The sequence below is a fragment of the Gracilinanus agilis genome, chromosome 6, assembly GCF_016433145.1.
Source record: "Gracilinanus agilis isolate LMUSP501 chromosome 6, AgileGrace, whole genome shotgun sequence".
In the NCBI taxonomy this organism is placed as follows: Eukaryota; Metazoa; Chordata; class Mammalia; order Didelphimorphia; family Didelphidae; genus Gracilinanus; species Gracilinanus agilis.
In genome coordinates, this window is record NC_058135.1 from 277934577 (window position 1) to 277951657 (window position 17081).

At 38.6% G+C, this 17081-nt stretch overlaps 1 protein-coding gene across 1 annotated transcript in view; it reads left to right on the plus strand.

Annotated features, from left to right (window-relative positions):
* Positions 1 to 283: 283 nt before the first annotated feature.
* LOC123252680 (fatty acid desaturase 2-like protein FADS2B) overlaps positions 284 to 17081 on the plus strand; it is a 49665-nt gene continuing 32867 nt past the window's right edge. The window contains exons 1-3 of the mRNA XM_044681946.1: positions 284 to 613; positions 12661 to 12771; positions 15322 to 15519. Of these exons, the coding sequence (XP_044537881.1) occupies positions 284 to 613; positions 12661 to 12771; positions 15322 to 15519 (639 nt within the window). The remainder of the gene's footprint in view (positions 614 to 12660; positions 12772 to 15321; positions 15520 to 17081) is intronic.

A 17081-nucleotide genomic window follows, 5' to 3' on the forward strand; every position in this document is an offset into this window, starting at 1 on the left:
GTAGAGGATGCTGAGAGGGAAACTCTCAGCCAGAGAGAGAAAGGAGGCACATCTTTCCATGGACCGAAATCCATCCATTGAGGAAAGAGAAGTGTGTTCTCCTTAAAGACACGCTGCAATGCTGGAGGTTGGGGAAGTGGAGCTACAGAGAAGGCGAAGGGAACTTTCCCAACAATAAATAGAAGAGGATTTTTCTAGATAAGAGTCAGGGGGGAATTTGGCTTCCTTGTCAGATGACAGCAATCCTGAGAAAGGTTTAAGGGGTGAATCTGGACAGGCAAGCATGGGGCTGAGGATGAAGGATTGTGAAGAGAGGCAGAAGGCCAATGGGGTGCATGAGATTAAGAGATATGGGGAGGTCAATGGGAAATGGGAAAGCAATGGGAAAGCAGTGGCCAATGGGCAGCCTCTGGGAAAACAAGAGGCCAACGGGAAGCCTGTGGCAGGCAGCAGTAGCCTGCCGATGTATACCTGGGAGGAAATCAAGAAGCACAACCTTCAGACAGACCAGTGGTTGGTGATCAGGCGGAAGGTCTACGATGTTACCAAGTGGGCAGACAAGCATCCAGGAGGCAGCCGAGTCCTCAACCACTATGCTGGGGAAGATGCCACGGTAAGAAAGCGGAAGCTACGACTCCTGAGAACTCCTCAGCAATTCTGCGTGGCACGGCATGGGCGAGTGGGAGTATGTCTGAGTGTGTGTGTGTGTGTGCCTGTGATTGTGTGTGTGTATGAGTGTGTCTGAATGGCTCTATAATTGTGGGTGGGTGTGAATTTGTATCCGAGTTTGGCTGTGTACGTGTGAGAACGCATGTCTGAATTTGAGTGTGTATCTAAGGGTAAGTGTGTATAAGTGTGTATATAATATTCCGACGTGTGTCTCGCGGGGAGGGGGGACAGGCAGAAATAGCTCAGCCCTTGGCCCAAAGGCACGGCAAAGACATGTTCAGGCTTGGAGCAGTCTCGCCCATTCCTAAACCAATCTTGTAGGATTTGGCTCAACCAGAAATTGGAATGTAATAAGCCTCCAAGCCCAAGGGTGCTCTGCAGTGTTTGAGTTAATCCGAAAAGCTGAGCTAAAACGCTGGCGATCAGCTAGACCAAACTGGTCGCTTTACAGAGGAGAACACGGAGGTGCCAGAGGTGAGTCTTGAACCCTTTGTCTCCAGAGCCACTTCTACATTCCAAGGCCATCCCACACACTGACTCTGGACCCACAATCAGCTTCATTTCTCTGAGTCTTTGTTTCTCCATCTATAAAATGGAATATAATAACACTGAGCTCAAAAGGTTGTTGGAAGGACCTATTAAGATAATAATAATAATAAAAGAAATTGTGGTCTAAGAATTGCAACATCAACCCTAATGTATCATGGTGACACAATGAATAGAGATCTGGGAGCCAATGAGATTCTCCAAGGGAGGATGGATAGAGAGTCTTAGTCTTGAGACCCTTGTAGTTATAAGGTTGGGGAACTGGATAATGACCCATCGGTAATGACTGAGAAGGTCAATCAGAGAGGTAGGAGAACCAGGAGAGACCAGTGTCATGTAAGCCTAGGGAAGAGAGAATGACCAGAAAGAGGAAGTGACCAATAGTCTCCAAAGGTAGTTGGGTGGCCCAGTGGATAGAGCCCTGGATTTGAAGTCAGGATAACCTGAGTTTTGAGTTTAGACACTTCCTAGCTGTGTGACTGTGGACAAGTCACTTATTCCTATTTGCCTCCATTTTCTCAAATTTAAAATGGGAATAATAACTCACCTACCTCCTAGTGTTGTCATGCAGGTCAACTAATACTTGCAGAGTACCTAGCCAGTGCCTGGCACACAGTAGGTCTATAGAAATGCTCATTCCCTCCCTTCACCAAAGCATTTTCCATAAATTATCTCATTTGATTTTACAAATGAGAGAACTAAGACATCGTGAAGGTAAGTGATTTGCCCAGAGTCACACAGCTAAGGTTTTTTTGGAAGCATAACTTGAACTCAGTTCTTCCTGGCCCTACACTGAGCATCCCATCCATTGTGCCATCTTGCCTCATAACAGAAACCTACGGAAAACCCTATGCAAACATTTAAAGCACTTTGCATCGTATTTGTGTATTATTGAATTTTCCTTTTTCCATGATGACTGGTCATGACAGCAAACTGAATTGCTTCAACCCTCATGTGATGGCACAGAAAAACAAAGCTGAAAGAGGTCAGGATGTTCGAGGGATTAGAAGAGACCTTATACAATGCTGTGTTGGTAACCGTTCAACAACTGGCTCTCCGGAAAAAAAAAAAAAAGAGTGTACATAGGATAGATTTTTAAGCTTAGACTATATTATTAACCTCTTTTCAGCCACTTTCTTAAGGCTAGACAATCCACAAATCTATAAATCAGGCCCCGATTTGGAATACAAATACTCACATTGAAAATTGAAGGATCTGTTAGAGCTGCCTCCAGCACACTCCTGGCATCCAGGACGAAGAAGATCCTTATCTCAACTCTAGTAATTAAAAACCCCAAAGCTGGACATAAACGAGGATTTCTTTCCAAAGATTCTATAGCTAAAAGATTCCCCTAGTTAGAATCATAAAATGTTGAATCTGGAAGAACTTCAGAGATTCTCATGAGGCAATATAAAAGCATTACATAAGGAGTCAAAGAAATTTGGGCTTTCTGATTCAGGCTGGGTTACTTAATGAGTGTGTGACTTTGGATGAGTCATTTTCTCTCTCTCGAAGGCCTTCCTTTCTGCCTGTATATAATGAAAGAAAGGAACAAAGTTAATCTTTGCTGTCCCTTCCAGCTCTGAAAACAAGGATGGATTCTAATCCAGCTTTTTCCTTTTATGATCAAGGAAGCTGAGGCCTTCCAGCTCTGAAATCTATGATTTCCTCTATCCAGGCCTTTCCCTTTACATTAGAGGAAATTGAGGCTTTCTAGCTCTGAAATCTATGATTCTATCTATCCAGGCCTTCTCTTTTACATTCAGGAAAATGGAGGTCTTACTTCTCTGAAATCTATGACTCCCTCTATTCAGGCCTTCCTTTTATATTCAGGGAAACTGAGGTCTTACTTTTCTGAAATCTATGATTCCCTCTAGTCCAGGTCTTTCCCTTTACATTAGAGGAAACTTGAGGCTTTCTAGCTCTGAAATCTATCATTCCCTCTATTTAGGCCTTCCCTTTTACATTCAAGGAAACTGAGGTCTTACTTCTCTAAAATCTATGATTCCCTCTATCCAGGCCTTCTCTTTTACATTCAGGGAAACTGAGGTCTTACTTCTCTAAAATCTATGATTCCCTCTAGCCCAGGTCTTTCCCTTTACATTAGCCGAAACTGAGGCTTTTTAGTAACATACTATAGAAATGATCCCTAAAACTGAGGCTTTCTAGCTCTGAAATCTATGATTTCCTCTATCCAGTCCTTCCCTTTTACATTCAGGGAAACTGAGACCTTACTTCTCTGAAACCTGTAATTTCCTCTATCTAGTCCTTCCCTTTTACATTCAAGGAAAAAGGCTCATAGAAATCAGGTAACTTGGGACTTGAATTAATGAAACATGGATACTGCCACAACATTAATTATATGACCTAAAAAAAAAAATCTGTTTCTCCATTGTGGCCTCAGATTCCTCCTCTTTAAAATGAGAAACTTATATTCTAAGGTCCCTTTTATAATATGGTAGAGTGGGGGGGGGGGGGGAATCACTGGAATTAAAATCAAAAGACTCGGATTCAAATACCAGCTCTGCAACTTTCTGCTAACTGTGTGATCTTGGGTAAATCCATCCCCTTTTCTAAACTTTAGTTTCCTCCTCTTAAAAGGAAGGGGCCAAACATGTTTATTTTTTTCAGTCACATCCAACTCTTCACCCATTTAGGGTTTTCTTGGCCAAGATTCTGAAGTAGTTAGTCATTTCCTTTTCTAGTTTATTTTACGGATGAGGAAACTGAGGCAAACATAGGTAAGTGTCCAAGGCCAGGTTTGAACTCGGGAACATAAGTCTTCCTGTCTTTAGACACAGTGCTTTTTACTGAGTCACTCAGCTGCTGATTTGGGGCTGAACTAGAGGGTCTCCAAGATCTACTCAGACTCCAAGTCTCTAATCCCTTCCCACTTGAGCATTCTGTAATCCTGAGTCAATCATAGCTGATTGAGAAGCACAATCAGACCCGTCAATCATGTTTCCTGCCATGCAAAGAGAATTCCTTTCTTTCACCTGCCATTAGTTTCACTCACCTCCTCCTACCTGAGGATATTTTCTTTAGCTTTTATGAGCCATACCGATAGTAGGATGACTGCCGCCTTTTCTTTGTCTCTATGCCAGGCTCTCAATCCACTGAGCTACCCAGCTGCCCCCGTGATGACTTTTAAAAGTCCTTTCTGGCTCAACTATATAGGATATACAATCTATCCTATGATTTTTTTTTACAATCCTTACCTTCTGTTTTAGAATCTAAGTATGTATTCCAAGGTAGAAGAACAGTAAGAGAAAGACAATTGTGGTTAAGTGACTTGCCCAGGGTCACATAGCTAGGAAGGGTCTGAGGCCAGATTTGAACCCAGGTCCTCCCCACTCTTGGCCTCATGTTCTATATACTCTGCTACCTAGACCTGCCCCATTCTACGATCTTAGGGTAATCTTCCAAAGTGGGTGCAGTACGGCTCTATGGAAGTAGTCAAGTCAAATCAAGTCAAGATGACAAGCATTTATTAAGTACCTCCTGAATGCCAAGCACTGAGCTAAGTGCTGGCAATATGTAGAACCATCTCTCCAAAACAAAGCTCTGCCCTCATAACATTTACAGCCCAGTGGCATAAGCAATACACAAAGAACTACATACAAACAAGATACATATAGAATAAACTGAGGTATTCTCAGAGGGAAGGCTCCAACATTAGGGAAAAGATGCCAAGTATGGCATCACAGGACCAGGTTTGAAACCAGGCACTGACTACCTTTATGACTGAGGTCTTAAAATGGGGGCACAGGATAGAATTAGATGGCTTCTGAAGCCTCTTCCAGATCTAAACCTAAGATCCTGTGAACAAGTCTTCTACCCACATCAACCTATACCAATTAGGAATGTACAATGCACATGGTCCTATATAAAATTAAGTGCCTTTCCCAAATAGAGGGTGTTAGGATTCGAACTCAAGTCTTTCTGACTCCAAGTTCTTCACAGTGTGCCACCTAAGAGCCTAACATTAATGTGAGCTAACATTAAAATACTTGGTGGTCCCCAATTTTTAATACAGTTTTAAGCTCAACGTTGGGGATACTCTATAGTGAAAACACTGTAGTATTTTCAGATTTGCAAAGCCAATTGCATTGTCTCTTTTAAGTACCATAACAATTCTGAAAGATAATGGTTACAGTGATCATTCTTCCCATTTTACAGATAATAGATGAGGCTAGGAGATGTATATGCAGTTATTGCAGATCAAGAACCTCTCCTTTTACCAAATCCACAGTTCTTTCCACTACATCCCAATTTCTCTTACATTTCTACAGTTTTCCAGGAGAGACCTAACAGGAATGCGAGGCCGGTTATTTTATGAGAAGGGTAAATTACAAATCACTAATTCTCAATGACAAATTTGCAGATTTGGGGCCCTTGAGATCATCTGCTCTGATCTCCTATGGTAAAGAAAGTCCAGAGAAGTCAGAGAACTTGCTCAAAGTTACAGGGCTAATTAGTGTCCAAGCCATGATGAGAACCAGGTCTCCTAACTCTTAGGCAGACAGTGTTCTTGACTCTACATGCAATGAATTGAAATAATCTAAATCTACCTAAATTGGTCCTGGATTTTTCATTCATGATTATACCTCAGGCAGGTGAAGTTCTTCTTTCCAAGCCCTTCAGTTCCCATAACATCCCTCTGTAATGTCACCCCTCTACTGCCACCGTGACCACCAAAAACCAGTTTTGCAGGATACCTGGGCTGACACTTCAAGGAAAGAAATCTTCTATTATATATTTTCACGTACTTTAGATATTCCTAAAATGTTCCAGAAATCACATCATCACAGGCTCCCAGTATTGGAAGGTACACCAAAAATCCCAGAATCCAACCTAAATCTAACCAAGAAGCCTTTTTCAAATATGCCCAAAAAGTAATCATCTAGTTTTTTTTTTTCTTGAAGATTTCTGGTGATAGACAATTTATGGACTGTTTTGGTAGCCCCCATTCCATGTTTTAAAAAATAATAGTAAAATTCCATTTCTAATTATTAATCTTTAAAATATTTGAAATAGGTGTGTATGAGTGTATCATGTGCCTCTCCCTCTCCCTCAAAACTCCTCTTCTGAAGGCAAAGTATTCCCAGCTCCTTCATTCGGCTATCGTATAACAGATCTCTGGAATAGTAATCATCTGATGAAATGGGATTTTTTTTAGTTAAGGGCCTTTTCATTTGTCTTTGTGTCCCCAGAATCTAGCAAATAGCCTAGCTCACAGTAAGCACTCAGTAAATGCTTGTTGATGCAATTGAATTTCCTTCCTTTGGCAAATGACCACATTCTGTTCTTGAGATGGACCTATATAATCAGGAGGGAAAGGGCTCCTCTTTCCTAGATGTCTTTAAAGCTGGATGGTCATAAATTGTGAATAAAATGGATAAATGGTGATTCTTGTTCAGGTCCCCAGTGGTTGGCAAGTCATGGTATATATGCCGGAGGATCTGTGCCATTTCCCTCTCTACTCTGCCTGAAGACATTTTTTGCATACCCCATCTCTCTGTCCAACAGCCTAGTGCAAGCACTTTCTTCCTTCATACTCTGGGGTAATGCAGAAGGTTCACAGGAAGCTTGAAGGTTCAGTTCAGGCATGAGATCTCTAAAAGGTTCACCAAGGCTGCAGATGGCTTCTTAGCTTCTTCCTAACACAGAGATTCAGTGATTCTTCATTCTTTCTGATGATTATACTTGAGCAGGCATCCTTAATTATATCTATGTTCTAAACTCCTGGGGCAGTCATTCTGATGAAATCTTTGGTTCAGAATAATGTTTTAAAATTCATGAAATAAAATGTCCAGGATTACAAAAGAAGCCAATTATTTTGAAACGCAGCTCTGAAAATGTTTTTTTTTTAAATACCCAAGTTTATAGACCTCAGACTAAGAAACCCTGAGGGTTGACTAAATATTAGATAGAATTTTTATAGTGCTTATATAAGGTTTACAGCACACTTTATATTGGTCCTTATGGCAACCCTGGGAGGGAGTTGATATTGTTATGCCCATTTAGCAAATGAGGAAACAGAGATTAAGTAACTTGCCTGTCTGCAGCAAGCAAAATTTGAATTCAAATCTTCCTGACTCTACATCTAGCACTCTATTATATCACCTGGCTCTGTAGAAGCAAAAGAAGAGGCAGGATTTATTAGAAGGCAATGGTGGGGACCAAGGATTAAGAGGGTAGGCCTTTGTAGAATAGAAAGGAGGGCAGGGAGTATTCTTGACAGCTTTCTGGAAGGAGGTCTTATCGATATTCAGAACTATTCTCTAAACCCCACCCTTACATAGAAATGCACCTCTTCCTGATATCCTGGGGAACTCCCCAGTAAGTCCAACCTCTAAATGGAAAAATATGACTTGATGGCTCTTAAAAAAACTATGTACAAAAAGACACATACAAAATGAATGCAATATAGAGGTTTGCATAGCCAATGAATCTTCTCTTGATAGCTAGTCTTCCAGTGATTCATATAGTTTATAGCATGAATAATACTCAAAGTTTCTCAGTGTGATTTTTAGTGCTTCATTGTCTTCTCCTTGGAAAAACTCGGGTTTTTCCATGCAATAACAAGAAATTAAAATATAAACCATCAATTCAGGTTTTACAAGTTTGTTTCAAAAGGAGAAAGGGAATTTTATAGGCTTCACAATAACTCACTCAAATATAAAAATATCTCTATAAGATTCTCCTGAATAGTCTGAATATTATTTTCACTTCTCTTTAATTTTAGAAAACTTTATTGTATGAAGAACTAGTAAATCGAATGTAATTAAGATGATTCTAATTTTGCTGTAATGTCCACAGTATCATAGTCTCAGGCAAGCTGGAATCACCCCTTCTTTCTGTTAGCAGAGATCAATATGTTGACCTTGGCCACAATGCTGATACATAGTTTTTCTAGAGCATTCTTGATTTGAAGTTTGTTGGTCTTACTCTTCACAATTAATGCCAGGGCCAAGTTGTCCTCAATTTTCAGAGTAGACTCAGTTGGGGAAATTATTGATGGCGAAGTGAATTTTTTTTTCCTCCTAGATATTCTTTTCTAAGGGTACATTGGATATAGTCTGATTCTAAAGAACCTCTTTTAGATGATGTTAGAAAACATTTCCTCTAGTTTCTCTAACAATTGTTTTATTCTATACTTTCCCTTTTGTTTCTGTTAGACTTATCAAAAGCGGAGAGAGGGGGGCAGCTGGGTAGCTTAGTGGATTGAGAGCCAGGCCTATAGACGGGAGGTCCTAGGTTCAAATTCGGCCTCAGACACTTCCCAGCTGTGTGACCCTGGGCAAGTCACTTGACCCCCATTGCCTACCCTTACCACTCTTCCACCTAGAAGTCAATACACAGAAGTTAAGAGTTTAAAAAAAAAACTGAGAGAGGGATATTGAAATCTCCTGTCACAGAGACAGTTAGGTGGCTCAGTGGATTGAGAGGTGGGCCCAGAGATAGGAGGTCCTGGGTTCAAATCTGGTATCAAACACTTCCTAGCTGTGTGAGTCACTTAACCTGGGCAAGTCACTTAACCTCCATTGCCTAGCCTTTACTGCTCTTCTGCCTTGGAACCGATACACAATATTGATTCTAAGATACAAAGTGAGGGTCAAAAAAAAAAAAAGAAAAAGGAAGAAATCTTATGGTTATTGTGTTATTATCTATGTCTCCTTGAAATTTAATTAATATTTCTTTATGAATTTAGATGATAAGGCATTTGGAGCACTTCTTGTCTCTGATTTCTTTCCACATAGTGGATTCCTTATTTCTCTTTTATGTTATGATTGTTTTTGTTTTATCTGAGAATATGATTATAATTCCTGCTTTTTTTTAATTTCTTAAACCTTTGCCTTCCATCTTAGAATCAATAGTGTGTATTGGTTCCAAGGCAGAAGAGTGATAAATGCTAAGCAATGGGGGTTAAGTGACTTGCCTAGGGTCACACAGCTGGGAAGTGTCAGGCTAGATTTCAACCCAGGACCTCCCTTCTCGAGGCCCGACTCTCAATCCACTAAGCCACCAACTCCTGCTTTTTTGGAGAGTCTCAATATACATTTTCTTGGAGTCCCTAATTTTTTTTTAAAATTCTGTTTAGTTCTTCATTTTTAAATATTTTGTTTCTTATGAGCAACAAATTGTGAGGTTTTACTTTTTTATCTAATCTTTTTCTTTTTAATGTATTATTTAATCCATTCACATTTAAAGTTATGAGTTAAATTTTTATTTCCCCCTAATTATCTCTAACACTGTCCCTCTGCCCACTGGAATTCTTCCTTCCTCTTCTGTAAACACAGTACCTTGTGTTTTCAGTTATTTTAGCCTAATCTACCTTAAGGCAACCTTATTCCTACCAACTATCTTTCCATCATCCTCAACCACTGCCCTTCCTACATATCCCTTTCCCTAATTTGAAAATTTCTCTTAATTTATTCATTCTTTTTATCTCATTATTTAGTCTTCTCCCTTCATTTTTTCCTCCTAGTTAAGTAGTCAAGTAAAATCCTCCTGTTTCCTTCCCTTCCAACTTGTTTGATAAATAACTTTGTTCATTAAATGTTTAAATTTCATTTTTATATCATTTCTAAATATTTCTTCTCCTCACATCCTTTCATTATTTATTCTTCTTTCTGCCTGTTCTTCATTTATTCTTTGCTTCATGCCTCTCACAATTATTTAGTCCTTCTCTGGACTCTGTATTTCTCATAGAATTACATATACTAAAGTACTTTGGGGAGATTCCTTCACCAAACACTTTCTAAGTTATTGTTATAGCCTTAGCCTATTGGTTAAAATCATTTTAGCCAATTGTGTTTTGTAGCACATTGTCACTGAGCTTCACACTTAAAAATATCAATTCTTTCTGGTGATGGAAAGGATATTGCCCAATTCTAGGAATCTAATGTCCCTGATTGCTCAATTTATTAACCATTTCCTTTCCCATGACCTTAATTTTCCCATTCATTTTTCAACCTGTTCCCTAGGACCATACCCTCATCCTCCTCTTCTGGGGGTTATATTTAAACTTAGATCTTCTTAACTCAGGGGCTGGTGCTCTATAACTGAATGAATTCATCTTCCTGGGCCAGTGGCAAAGGCATCTTGCTATCTCTGCTGCTGTGGATTTGGTCATGGGTCCAGGACATTGTCTTTATCCCCTGGACCACTCCAACCCTGTGCAGAGCATATGGACAGAGATGGAAAGGAAGTCTGAACTTACCTGGCATCACCATTTCATTTTATAAGCAGAGAAACTAAGATGCTGGGAGGCTGGAACTAGCCCAAATTCATACAGTATATGAAGTGCAATCATTGAACCCAAATACAATTCACTAACCAACACATCATGCTTCCTCTTCTATTAATGACACTTGTCCTATCAACTTCAGTGGGAAGGTATTTAGTGCAATATTTCTCTGTGTGTGTGTGATCAATTTAGTATCAGCAAGATGCTGAGTTCAAATCCCACCCTCTTCTGATATTTACTAGCATTGGAAGCATGAGTGATTCATTTACTCTCCAGGAGCCTATGTCCCAATATGTAAAATAAAGATGTCAATAATGCTCATCTGCTTACCTCACAGGGCTATTCTAGTGATCCTATGAGATGGTATATATTAAACTCTTTGCAAACATTAAAACACTAGAGAAATATCCATTTCTTCTTTCTCTAAATAAATAGCCATAGAAATGGAAGATATGAAAATTATTTTCCTATAAAATCCTGAAAACATTTAAACAGAAAAAAATCTCAGATTTGATTGATTCACATTATTGATAGATTATAGATTTGAGGTTTTGCATCCAGTCATCCCATTTTACAGATGAGAAAACTGAGGCCCAGAAAGATTAAGTGACCTGTCCAGAGTCACATGGTTTGTTTGGGGTGTGATTTGAACAAAGGACTTCCTGATTCCAACACCTACATTTTGTCCTTCCATCCACTACACCACTTTGAAGGGAAATACAACCAAATATTAAGGGTTAAAGATTACTTAAAGAGTTTCGTATGGTGTTAAGAGTTGGACCATAAGGAAAGCTGAGCATCACAGAATCAACTTTCTAGTTGTGGTGCTGGAAAAAACTTTTGTGACATCCAATCTGGCTTCAGATTCTTACTAGCTGTGTGACTCTGGGCAAAGCACCCAACTTCTCTTTCCTTCAGTGTTCATATCTGAAAAATAAGGGTAACAAGAGAACCTCCCTCCCAGGGTTGTTGTGAAGATCAAATGAGATGATAATTATAAAGAATTATCAGTGCCTGGAGCACAGGTAATGCTATAGAAAGTTTAGATATCAATATCATTCTTTTTCTAAGTAGTATATATAAGGAGATATAAGAAGACTTAACTCCCATAATCTTAACTGCTTTTTTAGGGAGGTGTACCACTCTTTACACAATAGATAAAGTCTTCTAATGTAATGTGAATGATAATACACGTATTACCCAGATCAATTGCTCACCAGTTCCAGAAAGGGAGTAAGGGAGACGAATTGGATCATATAACTTCAGAAAACTTATGTGGAAATTGTTATTACATGTAATTGGTAAAATAAAATGTCTTTATACTAACCAAAAAAGAAGTGATGTGAAAATCAGATTTTCTAGGATAATAATGAATATGGTTGCCATATCTATTCTATTTTAAGGTTTGCAAAATACTTTACATTATTTTTTTTTATCCTTCCAACAGTCTTGTTTTTTTGGATTACATTTGGATTACATTGTTATTTTGGATCATTCCAACAGTTTTATGAAACAGGTACTATCTTAATCCATGGGTGCTATTATTATCTCAATTTTATGGAAAAGGAAACTAAGGCTCAGATAGCTTGCACCTTGATCAGTATCAAACAATTAGGAAATGTTTGAGGCAGAATTCAATCCCAGGACTTCTTGACTCTAAATCTTGTCCTTTATCTGTCTCACTACATTGTCTATTTAAAACCATTGGAGTATCTTGCTACTTAAAGGAAATTGGTGAGATCCTAATTTTTTTTAAATGTTGTTGTCACAAGAACTTCCTATACAATGAAGAATTATTCCACAATAAGAGCTTTCTTCAAAGAGTAATTTTGCAAAGGGAGACATTCTCTCTGTTTCTGGCAGATGTTCATCTATTAAATTCTTTAAAAATGGTTATTACACCTACAATTTGCAAAGAAGACTTTTTATCTTGATGATATTTAGTAAAGTGGTTGTTACTAGGTATACTTTTACATTTTTAGAAACTTAGTTTACAATATTATCTTTTCAATCCCTCCTAAAGAAGAATTATTCAGCATTTGGAAAACAGAAGACTAGAGGAATTCTTAAGGGGCTGTGATGGCACTGATTTCCGCACCCAGGAAGGGGACAGCCTACTAGGATGTTGGTAGAAATGGAACTGACCAATAAAATGAATGTCTTTCTTTGTTCCTCGATTCTTCCGATTCTAGGATGTATTCTTGGCCATGCACCTGGACCAGGCTGTGGTGCAGAAGTACCTAAAGACCCTGCTGATTGGAGAACTGGCCCCTGGGGAACCCAGTCAGGAACAAAATAAGAATGTAAGTGGGATCTCTTCTCCAATGGGCAACAATTACTAGGGAAATTCTGCAGAAACCATTTGTGTGCTAGGGCGCTTTTTAGGTCCCTCTGACTGGAATTTTTGTGGAGCATTAATGAAAACTACAGAGTGATCAATGAGTAGGGCAGAATAATCAGAATCTGATATCACAATATTTACTGTAGAAGGAAATGAAATATGGAACTTGAAACTCTTTGAATATAAAAGTCACATTGATTCAGCTATACCCCCTTAGTAATCACACTCCAAGAAGAAAGCCTTCATGGATCTAGTCATATTCCTGAGGGGTTGGAATAACAGCTTCTTGGTACTCAGCCCCAATTCTGATATGTTTTAACCCATTTCTAGCTCAACTCAGTTCGATTTAACCAATCAATTAGATCAGAGAAATGCTATATTTGCTTTTCAGAAAAGTAGGAAAGGAGAAAAGAAGGAAGAGAGGGAGGTTATATTTTTATCCTTTAATGTGCTTTCACACATATCATCTCCCAACTTTACAATTCATGTGGATCATAATAGTTGCTCTGAAACTGACTCTCAAACCATTATACCATACTATGTATATGCATAGCTCTTTTACAGAGTACATTTACTTGTATTATATCATATTCTTCTCATAAAAGTATCAAGGGGGTAAATTGTAAATGTATTATTGTCCTCCTTTTTATAGATAGAAAAATTATATCTCAGATAGGTGAATAATTCACTCAAGTTAAGGTCACAGCTAGGGACAGGATTCAAGTCAATCAAATCCTCCTAACAATAGCCAAAACATTGATAAACCTCATATACAAAACAATTTATCTTATTTTTGGAGATATCTTGAAATCAATCAATCAGAAATATGTGTTTATTGAGCAATTAAATCATGCAAGGTCCTATGCTAAGCCTTGAGAATACAAAGAGGGGAAAATAGTTCCTGTTTCTCAAAGTTTGGACTAAATGGCTACTTTTTTCAAAATTAAACAAATATTTATTTAATCTTCTCCATGCCCTACTTCATCCCAAATTAAAGGAATCAAAAGAGGAAAAAATGAAAGAAAAGAAGAACAGATATCTTTATATATTACTTAATATGGCAAAATATAAATTCCTACATCAGCCATGTCCAAATTGTATGCCTCTGTGTGTATGAATTTTAAACCTATCATCACCACCCCACCAAAGGAAATAAATTGAATATTGTATCTCCATTCTTTTGGACTCATGGTTATCATTACAATGATCAGAGTTTTAAAGGATTTTAAAGTTGTTTTCTCTATAATGTTTTATAATTGAATAAATTGTATTCCTAGTTCTGTTCACTTCCTTTTGGATCAGTTCATAAAAATATAAATTGTCTCTGAAATTGCCCATTTCATCATTTATTATGACAATAGAATATCCCATTATATTCATGTATCACAATTTTTGAGTACCTTGAAAAGAATTGCTATAAATATTTTAATAGAGATCTTTTCCCTCTTTTTTTTATTTCTTTAAGGATATAGACCTAATAGGGATGTAGCAGGTGAAAGAGGATGCACAGCTTGGTGTCTTTCTGGACATAGATCCAAATTGCTTTCATACATGGCAAGGAGCCTTCATGAAAAACAGTCAGAAACAGCAGCCACAATAGTCACTTCCTACTGAAGACTTAAAAGTCTCACTACTTTATCATCACCAACACTGTCTTCTTTTTACCTAAAGGCACCAATATGGCATGGATGCACCCTTAAAAATTCTGGCATTTATTAGACTAAGTCATGTAAGATAGGCAGGATGGGAGAGTGACAAAGGCAATATGTGGTGCAAAGTGCTAGACCGATCACAGACTTATCCTCTACAAACTAACAATTAGCATTCAATAAAAGCCATGACTCCAAGGCAAAAAATAAAATAAAACATGGTCAAGATACTCAAAATGAACAGATTAGAGCACTTTTCCATGCATGAACAGTGTATTGCTAACCTGGAAGGAAAGCTGAGTCAAAGTATAGTTAGCAGAGCAAAGTAAATAGATCCAAAAAATCACAAATAAAAACTGCAAAAAATATAAATATAAAAAGTGACCATTTATGAAATCTATAAGTGAATATTGAGAAATTATCAATTTTGGGTGGTTCCATAAAAGATATATGAAAAGACATTTCTACTCCACCCTTTTGAATGAGTAAATGAGCTGCTGTCAGGAGACAGTAATTTACCATTCACTGGAAGTCTTCAAGGAAAGCCTGTATGATTCTTTGATGTCTGTTTAAGATGGCCTTTTTTTTCCAGATATAGATTAGGGCAGCTCTACATTCATAGAATTCTAGAATTCTTTGATTCTGTATATTCTAAAGCAAGTGGTTCTATGCTTTTTTTCCTCTATGAATACACAGTACCTGGCACCTAATATGTGCTTCAGGAGTGTTAATTAATGAAAAAAGTTCAAAAAAGTTGGGTTTTTTTTTTTTGGGGAGGGGGGAATTAAAGAAAATTTGATAAAGGATATCAATGGAGTAAAAATATTTACTAATCCCACTGATGATCTGTTTTCCCTTTTCAGGTCCAGCTGGTTGAGGATTTCAGAGTCCTGAGGAAGACAGTGGAAGACTTGAACTTGTTGGAGCCCAATCTCCTCTTTTTCTTCATGCACCTCCTCCAGATTCTGCTTTTGGAGGCTTTGGTTTTGTTCATACTGAGAAGTTTCGGCAATGGCTGGCTTACAACAATCTTTATTTCCTTTCTACTTACCATTTCCCAGGTAAGAAGTTCCTTGAAATATCTGATGCTTGGGCAGAAGTTATAGTACCCCTTTTCCTTACATAGATCCATGCCTTCTGCTTTCATTAGCCACTAGATTTATGCAAATGCCTCCTAATCATGTCTATTATAACCTCTCTATAGACTCAAACACTTCTCCCCTCTAGCCTTATCTCTCCATCACACCAAGATATTTTCCCTCTGTTCTTTGCCTTTGTTACAATCTGCCTTTTGTCATATACTCTTTTTTTTTTTTGAACACTTACCTTCCATCTTGGAATCAACACTGAGTATTGGTTCCAAGGCAGAAGAGTGGTAAGGGCTGGGCAATGGGGGTCAAGTGACTTGCCCAGGGTCACACAGCTGGGAAGTGTCTGAGGCCAGATTTGAACCCAGGACCTCCTATCTCTAGGCCTGGCTCTCAATCCACTGAGCTATTCAGTTGTCCCCTTGTCATATACTCTTTATACATCCCATGTCTCTCCATGCCCATTAGTATATCAGATAAGCTACTGGAAGACAGAAACTCTACTGTCTCCTTTTTCTTTCCCAAGCACTCTGAGTACAGCCTTATGAAAATTAGGCAGGAAATGGGTATTTATTTAGTTGAGTTGACTGAAATTGGATCTCTTTTACAGCTATCTCGAAGTTCAAAATTATTCCCAAAATCACTAGGTCAATTACTCAGTTCAAATAATCGATAACGACCACGTAAGTCTCATTAGTGGCTCCAAGAAGTTGTAGCATAGTCTCAGGAGCCAGGCTAGAACAGGTTGAGGGCAACCTACAGGCTTTAAACTCACTGGTGAGTTAGGAAGATGTCCACCTCCAGCATGTGAAGGCTTTCCCTGCAGATTGGGTTGATGAAAAGAATTTGCTCCAAAGGCAATGAAGGCAGCTGAAATAAGTGCTATGGAGTGCTTAGAGCTATCAGACATGAAGGATGCCAAGGGCATCCACTGCACCCCAGGCCATCACCACTTTTCTTGTCATTTTTTTAAAATTTTTTTAACCCTTAACATCTGTATTGGCTCCTAGGTGGAAGAGTGGTAAGGGTGGGCAATGGGAGTCAAGTGACTTGTTCAGGGTCACACAGCTGGGAAGTGTCCGAGGCCAGATCTGAACCCATGATCTCCCGTCTCTAGGCCTGACTCTCAATCCACTGAGCTACCCAGCTGCACCCTAACTTTTCTTGTCTTTTGTCTTGTTTTGGACTTCGTTGACTCAGGATGAGTGAGTGAGGCTGATAACTATTTTATTTTGTTTTGTTTTGTTTTAAATTCATACCTTCTGGGGGTAACTATATAGGTCAGTGGATTGAGAAGCAGACCTAGGGATGGGAGGTCCTAGGTTCAAATCATCCTCAAACACTTCCTAGCTGTGTGACCCTGGGCAAGTCACTTAACTCCCATTGCTTAGCCCTTACCACTCTTCTGCCTTGGAGCCAATACAGTAAGGGTTTTAAATAGAAAGAAAGAAAGAAAGAAAGAAAGAAAGAAAGAAAGAAAGAAAGAAAGAAAGAAAGAAAGAAAGAAAGAAAGAAAGAAAGAAAGAAAAAGGAAG